At 41.5% G+C, this 8,563-nt stretch overlaps 1 protein-coding gene across 1 annotated transcript in view; it reads right to left on the bottom strand.

Moving 5' to 3' along the window:
• DCAF8 (DDB1 and CUL4 associated factor 8) overlaps positions 1 to 8,351 on the bottom strand; it is a 46,828-nt gene extending 38,477 nt beyond the window's left edge. Inside the window, exons 1-3 of the mRNA XM_007947705.2 lie at positions 8,303 to 8,351; positions 1,773 to 2,446; positions 455 to 595 (exon numbers count right to left, since the gene is read on the bottom strand). Coding sequence (XP_007945896.1) covers positions 455 to 595; positions 1,773 to 2,446; positions 8,303 to 8,351 — 864 coding nt within the window. The remainder of the gene's footprint in view (positions 1 to 454; positions 596 to 1,772; positions 2,447 to 8,302) is intronic.
• Between the last annotated feature and the right edge of the window lie 212 nt (positions 8,352 to 8,563).

Here is an 8,563-nt window from a genome sequence, read left to right on the forward strand (position 1 = left end):
AAATTTTGGTCAATGACATGAGACAAAGTATATGTGAACTGCTGTATGAAAAGTGAATTTACTCTGTAAATCTTCACCCAAATCCTAATAAAAAAAAAGAAGCTAACCATTAGCACCAAGGGACTGTTAAAATATTCAAAAGACAAGCAGAACAAAATTTAGAGGTTTAGAAGGCATGAGACAGTAAAGATTTCCAAACCAATATAGCTCAGCTTGGGGTCTAGGTATAATCAATCAAGTGATTACTACAGTTTGTAATTGAGGGATCTCTCAAATAGATGCCTTTCGAAAAGTTTCACGTGGCTGATTTTTCTTTCTTCCCATCTACAAAATTTAGGATTGAAATAGGGTGAGACAGGTGATCAGCTCCATCTTGGACAACAAAGGGGACGGGCCTTGGTTGAGATCCACAAAGGATCTAGATTGCACAAAATTTAGGTTAGAGCTTATTTACCTTGTGGGAGGCTCCCTTATGTTGAGCCACACGCTTGGTATTCTTGCAGCACTGTGTGGCAGACAGTTCTGCTACCCGCACCTGCCCATCACGGGCACACATGGCCAGGGTGGAATCACCACTGTTAGGAAGGAACTTGGCCTAGGGTGGTAAGAATGACAAAACAGGCACATAAAAGGAAGTGAAAAAATGAATTTTGAGAGGGAAAAATGTGGTGACCCTAACTCATCCTCCTTTTCTAATGCAACAGCTAGAAACTTAGCTCTCCCAATCTTATACAATTGGCTAAAATACATTTACTTCTGAGTTAAAGAAGAGAGAGAGAAAAAACATCCTCTGTGGTAAGAAAGCATTTCAGGTAGCTCTGGAAGGCTGAATTCGTAGTACATGTAAGAGTTCAAAACTCACTGCCATGGAGTCGATTCAACTCATAGTAACCCCTCTTTGGGTTTCCAAGGCAGTATCTCTATGGAAGTAGATTCCCCAATCTTCCTACCAAAGAGTGGCTGGTGGGTTTGAACCTCCAGCCTTCTGGTTAGCAGTCAAATGCCTTAGGCACTACGCCACCAGAGCTCCCATGTAAGAGTTCAGGTGAACTAGAACTGATCCAGTAGGGAAGAAAAGTATGAAAGAAAAGAGGAACTCTATCTTGATTTAGGAAGCAAAGATAAATTTGCTACCAAAAACAACAAAAGAGAAACTAGGGAGGATGGTGGGGAATAAAATATGCTTAGGGATAAAAGGCTAGTACAAACAAGATGTTTCTAACATGGTGGTTGAATAAAATCTCCAGGGAATAACAACATTAGCTAATGTTTATCAAATATTAATTAAGTAATTAAGTACCAGCCATGGTTCTAACTGTTTAGCCTCAATTATTACTTAATTCTCATAACCCTACGTACTATTAGCTCATGGTATTATAGATAGATAAACTGAAAACAAAGATTAAGACTTGGCCAAGATCGCAGAACTAGTGAGAGGCCAGGATTTGAACCCAGGCAGTCTGGCTCAAGAGCCTGTGTTTTTATACTATACTGTCCCCTAACAGAGTATATTTAATACCCTCCTGATGAGTTTCAAGAGCCCTGCCTATAATGAGGCTAACAGTCCTTATATTCAAGGAAACAAAAGGCTACTAAGAGACTTTCAGTGTATTCAACTCCTCTAAAAATCATTATGGGAGCCCACAAAGGGCCAGGAGTCCTGATGTCCAATTCCAACCTCAACTCAGTACCAGCTCCAACTCCAAGCAGCAGCTTGGACCTGTCTAACCCATGACTGATTTCTCAACTATTATTTTGCTCCCCTGCCTCACCTGGAAGACATTACTTTTATGGCCACTCTCAAAGTCCAGTACTGGCTGCCGCCGCACCCAGTCCCACACCACCACCTTCAGATCATCACTGCCACTGGCAAGCCAGGTACCACGCTGGTTAAAGTGCAAGGTGTTGACACAACCGGTATGGCCCTCAAGCCCATGCTGCAGGCGGAAACGCTGCACAAACACTCTTGCCCCACAGGCCTCATATACAAAGCGAGCACTTGAACCCAGCTCCCGCTCCCGAAGGGCAGGAAGGGCTTGCCAGCGAGGTCGGGGCAGAGCTGTTGTCTCTGAAGATACCCAGTCTTCCAGGGCCCGCTCATCATCTGATGAGTCCTGTTCATGGTTGGCCCGCTTGCGCTGTACACGGCGTCGAGGCTGCTCTTCTTCCTCCTCCTCCTCCTCCTCTTCTTCTTCCTCTGAGCCATCATGGACTCGGTTTTCATCATTGATGGAGTAATGGCCAGTGTCCTCCATGCTGTCAGAGTCTTTGTCTTCACCTGAGCTCTCTGTATCTGTGCCTCGACTTTCTGTGCTAGTGCGATTAGGGCCACCATCATCACCGGTCAAACTTAAGCTCAGGTCTGAGGCTTCCACTTCAATGCCTGAGGATGTCTCTCTCCCCTCCTCAGCTCCAGACATCTCCTCTGGACTGCTGGACAAGCTTCCTGGACGTCAGTGAGGAATGGGTAGGTGAGGAGGAAAAATAAAGAAACAGAATAGCAATCAGAAGGATTTCCCCTCCTCAGTCTAAGAAATCATCCCACCAAAGGACCTAGAAACCTACTTTGGTCAAAGTGTTTTGATTTCAAATACTGATAAAGAATATCTTCTGAGAGGAAAACTTGGAAGGAACAAGAAATTGAAAAGACTAAGATTAAAGCCACACAAAAAATAAACTTCAACACAACTGAAAAATTTCAGGACAATGTAAAGATTATGCTAAACTCTCAAGAAGTAAACAGTGACAAATTGTACTCAACTGTGCCTGACATAACTATGTTAGGCTCTGTGCTACTAGGTGGGAACTCATTTATCAAAACATGTAATTAAACTGAATATAAAGGAAAAGAACAGCCATTACACATAAAAGCAAGTTTAGCCATATTCTTAGGGAAAAATAGAAAAAAACTTATTAAAATTACCAACTTATGGATATGGAATTGAGACCTTTTCTACTTCAAGAAAGCATCACCACCCACCCTCCTCCTATATCCTAAATACCTTCACCATAAGGTCCATCTATAATACTCATCACTGGGGTTAAATTCACTAGGAATCAAGAATGAAATGGAAGAAAAAAAAAAAAAAGAATGAAATGGAAGGAAAAAGGGTGAACTGTCTTCATCTGAGTATCTGCTGGTAACGTATTTTGACTTATGTTTATTAGCTAATGATTTTACTATTGTTTGTAGTCACAAGACTCTTCAAGACAAAATTTTATCAGGAAGCATGCATAAAGTTGATAAAAAGCACAGTGGGTGCCTAAGAAGAAAAGTTCATTATACAGGACTGTCAAGTTGATAGTTATAAAATAACTGGGTCACTTCAAGCGATCTAATGCACTATAATTAAATCCTACACTCTCCTATCTAACAGTGAACTCATATTACAATGAACACTTGGGCAATGTTCTAGAGTTAAAGCGACCACAATTTCCTACCTAACGTAAGGTCAAGGTGTGAGGAAAGGAAGGGGAAAATGAGAGTTTTACTGTCTTCTTCTCTTCAGGAGACTACAAATTTCATCCTACCCAAAATAAAGACTGTTAGAAAAGGCAGGAGCTCTGGTAGCATAGTGGATAAGGCACTTGACTGCTAACCAGAAGGCTGGTGGTTCAAACCCGCCAACCACTCCTCGGAAGGAAGATGGGGCAATCTACTTCTGCAGTGATACTGCCTCGGAAACCCAAGGAGGGGTCGCTATGAGTCGGGTCCGACTCGACGGCACACAACAACAACAACAGAAAAGGCAGATCAGCTGTATATGTAACTTGGTATGAGCAATTCAACTCTAATACCACACTGATGTTTACGGTTCAGAGTTTGTGTACCTTGCGCAGTCATCTGAATTACAGTAGTGATTTCAGAAAATCTTTCAGCCAATGGAATCCCTTTTCAGGTAATTCTTATGCAAAAGTCAATACAGAAAACAGATTAAAAAAAAAAAAAAATACACAAGTTCAAGTAGTGACAGAAGGTTGGGAAGCATATAAAGGATTCTTTTCAAAAAGCACCTCAACTGACCAGGACAAGAACAGATACATGCACACCCAAGTTCATCACAGCACTATTTACAATAGCAAAAAGATGGAAACAAGCTAGGTGACCGTCAACAGAAGAATGGATAACCAAACTGTGGTACATATACATAATGGAATACTATGCAACCCTAAATAACAACATAGAATCTGCAAAACACCACATAATGTGGATGAACTTGGAGGACATTATGCTGAATGAAATAAGTCAATCACAGTAGGACAAATATTGTATTAGTCCACTATTGTAAAAAGTCAAGGAAAGGTCTATGTATGGAAGGAAATTTTCTTTGTTGGTTACGAGGGGTGGGAGGAGAGGGGAGGGAACACTGTTAGATAGGTAGACACAAGTATTGATTTGGGCGAAGAGAAGGGCAATGTACCAAATGTGAGTGATCAACATGGTGGCACTGAGGAAAAGGAAGACAGAGAGGTGTATGAGAGATACAGACAACAAAGATGAACCCTTTTGGACAAGGTTGTAGTCACTTCTTGGCCACAGCCAGCTACCCAGAAGGAGCAAGTAGTTGGACCTGTGGGCTTGGGACCACAGTTGCAGGGGACATCAAGCTCAACTGGCACAACATATAACACAAAAACATTGTTCCACATCCCACTTTGGCAAGTAGTGACCAGTATCTTAAAAGCTTGCAAGTGGTCATGTAGATGCAATAATGGGTCTCTCCTCATCCAGAGCAAAGAAAAATGAAGAAAACCAAAGACGCATGGAAACAATTAGTCTAAGCAACTGATACACCATGCAATCCTCTGCCTATACAACTATGAGGCCAGAAGAACTAGATGGTGCCTGGCTATCACTGTCATCCACTTGGAAGGGGATCTATGTAGGATATCCTGAATAGAGTGGGAGAACAATGTGGAACAAAACTCAAAATCATTAAAAAATAAATAAACAAAAGGGACCACGTTTGCTGGTCTGATAAAGCCTGATGGAATCACTGAGACTATGGTCCCCAGCTGCCCTTCAGGTCTGGAATTGAACCCATTCTCATGGCTTCCAGCCAACAAAAGACAGGCATATGACCTGAACACTTACATTAGGTAGATACACTCCTTGGAGAGATCAAACACGGAAAATAGAAGGGCTGTGTACGCACAGGGAGACAGCTTGGGGGGCAGGAGTGCATGGGAAGGAAGGACACGGAAGAGGAAGTGGGAGGGGAGCTGTTGCATTGTTGGAAATTGTAGTCAATGTCATAAGACAAAGTGTATGTGAGCTGCTGTATGGAAAGTGAATTTGTTGTGTAAACTTTCACTCAAATCACAATTTAAAAAAAAAAATCCCTTAAAAGGAAATACTGGATATCTAAAATTAATTAAATTTCTTAAACAGAACAAGTAAAACCAGTTGCCCTCAGGTTGATGCCAACTTAAGGTAACCCTATGTGTCCGTAGTGATAATACCTCGGCAACCCAAGGAGGAGTTGCTATGAGTCGGGATCTACTCGACGGCACATAACAACACGTGTCAGAGAAGAATTGTACTCTGTAGGGTTTAAAAAAAAAAAAAAAAAGATGACCCCTTGTACCCATACAGTACTGTGCTGTCAGTGAAGGCAAACACAGATATACGGGTGGACAGGCTGAATTACTGGCTATGTCTATGTTGTGGGGAGTGTGCCCAAGACCACGTATAGAGTTGGCAGACAATGTTTCTACAAGTTAGAATTCCCAGGTATATAGTAGAGCTGACAAGGGACAAGGTTGTAGTCATTTCTCGGCCACAGTCAGCTACCCAGAGGGACCAAACAGCTGGACCTGTAGGCTTGGGACCATAGTCTCAGGGGACATCAAGCTCAACTGGCATAACATACTACACAGAAATATTGTTCCACATCCTACTTTGGCAAATAGTGACTGGGATCTTAAAAGCTTGCAAGTGGTCATCTAGATGCAACAATGGGTCTCTCCTCATCCAGAGCAAAGAAGAATGAAGAAAACCCAAAACGCATGGAAGCAATTAGTCCAAATGACTGGTACACCATGCAATCCTCAGCCTATACAACTATGAGACCAGAAGAACTAGATGGTGCCCAGCTACCACTGTCAACCACTCAGAGGGGGATCTTTGTAGGAGATCCTAGATGGAGTGGGAGAACAATGTGGAACAAAACTCAAAAATCATTAAAAAAGGAAAATAAAAAAAAGGAACCAGGTTTGCTGGTCTGATAGAGCCTGATGGAACCACTGAGACTATGGCCCCCTGCTGCCCTTCAAGTCTGGAATTGAACCCACTCCTGTAGCTTACAGCCAAACAAAAGACAGGCATATGACCTGAACATTTACATTAGATAAATACACTCTTGGGAGAGATCAATCACGGACAACAGAAGGGCTGTGTATGCACAGGGAGACAGCTCAGGGGGCAGGAATGCATGGGAGGGAAGGACACAGGCAAGAGGTAACTATGGGGAAGAAGTGGGAGGGGAGCTGTTGCATTGTGGGAAATTGCAGTCAATGTCATGAGACAGTGTATGAGAGCTGTTGTATGGGAAGTGAATTTGTTCTGTAAACTTTCACCCAAATCAAAAATTTAAAAAAAAAAGCACCTCAACTAAGAGCACAGTAAGGAACTGACTGAGGTGGAGGCTGAAGAAAAAGGTAAAGAGTTCAGCAATTTGAGCCTAGGAACTACATCTGCTGATACTTCTTAGTGTATACTGAGGATGTTAAATAGTTATGGCTTTTAAAAATGCCAATTATGCTTGAGATTGAGAATGGTAGGAAGTGATAAAAGTAACACATAACAGGTCTATGAAGAAGGAAAAATAAAAGATCAAAACTCCTACTATTTATTATTAAGCAATGCTTATTAAACATTATGATTCACAAATTCAGATGACACTGACTATCATTAATTTAGAGGCATTCTTGGTGGTACAGTGCCTAAGGCATTTGACTGCTAACCAGAAGGTTGGCAGTTCAAACCCACCAGCTATTCCGCAGAAGGGAGATGGGGCAATCTACTTCCATAAAGGTTTACCACCTTGGAAACCCAATGGGGGCTGCTATGAGCCAAAGTGTATCATAAGCTCAACAAGAGGGTCCCAATAGTGAATGACCAAGGTTTAGCTCAGGGGCTGGCAATATTTTTTTCCTATAAAGGGCTATACAATAAAAATGTTAGGTTTTGCAGACCACATGATCTCTGTTACAACTACTTGACTCCACACTGTACCACAGAAGCAGCCACAAACATTATATCAATAAATGGGCATGGCTGTACTCAGAAAAACTCTACTTATAAAAACAGGCAATGAACCGGATTTGGGCTGCATGCAGACCACAGTTTGCTGATCCTTGAGTAGCTAATGGCCAACCTCCAAAATCAATAGTACACCTCAAATCTCTCTAGAACTCTGTGCCTTTTAACTAAGCCCAGTGAAAAATCTGAACCTCTCCTTGATAGATGAATAAATGGCAGTGGTAGAAATGAACAAAGGAGCAATAAAACAGTATATTTAAAATATGACTTATCCTACTCCTCAACATCATTGTTCTACATATCATATCAATTAGAATTTAGCCTATCATCTTGACCTTCAAGGTGCTGAGGAATGCTGGATTCTATGATGCCCAACTATATCCATTTGGAGAAGGTTTCTCTAGTTTAGAAGTTGGTTCAGAGTTCAAGCATTAGTTGAATGACCCAAGCAGTAGCTTTTACTCTACTACAATCTTGATATTCTGCCTTCAAATCTAACCAAGATCCAATGCCTTAACAATTGGCAGCACTTGGCCTAAAGGAAAAAAGACGAAAAAGGAAAGAAAATCCTAGTTCCAATTAGGTTGGTCAGGTTTTAACTTAATCTCTATCATCTCTATCGAACTATTATCTAAGATGGAAAGGGACCTCTCACTATAACGGGGGAGCTTCACCTTCAACAGCTCCCTTGTTCCTACCACTAATCAGATTTTATTTTCCTCTTCTTATTACAGTATCTCTAGGTTTGCCTATTCTGTCTACTTTACAGCCTTTCAGAATTCCAAGCCAAACCTGACCGCTCAGAAGCACAGCCCAGTACTGATCTTCTGAAAATAATCAAACAAAAACTGAGAGAGCAAAAGTACCAGATAGTCTAAGATTTCCTATATAGTTTCCTATGCACACCACACAGGAAAGGTTTACTCAGCAAAGGTTTTAATCACTCCACTAAAATCCATGTCTACACTGTATCTTTGAGGGAGAGGGAGAACCTCAGTTGATAACAAAAATAGCTTTGCCTTCATTCTGGTCCCTTACCATTAGCCAAGTCTGTTTTGCCATCTGTGCTGCTCCCTTTGCTGGACATCTTCAATAACGTTTGTAGCAGCCAGCCTGGATTTGGGAGAGGAAGAAAATGAAACAATTAGGAAATAACCCTGGGAAAGACATTATGAGGGACACAGAGAGATGTAACAATACACAGCCCTTGTCATTTTGTGTTCTTAATACTGAAAAGCACTCCAGGCAGTGATAGTTGTATTACCTGTGTTTAAATTAAATAAAGGATCATAATATTTG

Source organism: Orycteropus afer, unplaced genomic scaffold (assembly GCF_000298275.1).
Source record: "Orycteropus afer afer isolate SDZICR_OR568_19922 unplaced genomic scaffold, OryAfe1.0 scaffold00193, whole genome shotgun sequence".
Taxonomy (NCBI): Eukaryota; Metazoa; Chordata; class Mammalia; order Tubulidentata; family Orycteropodidae; genus Orycteropus; species Orycteropus afer.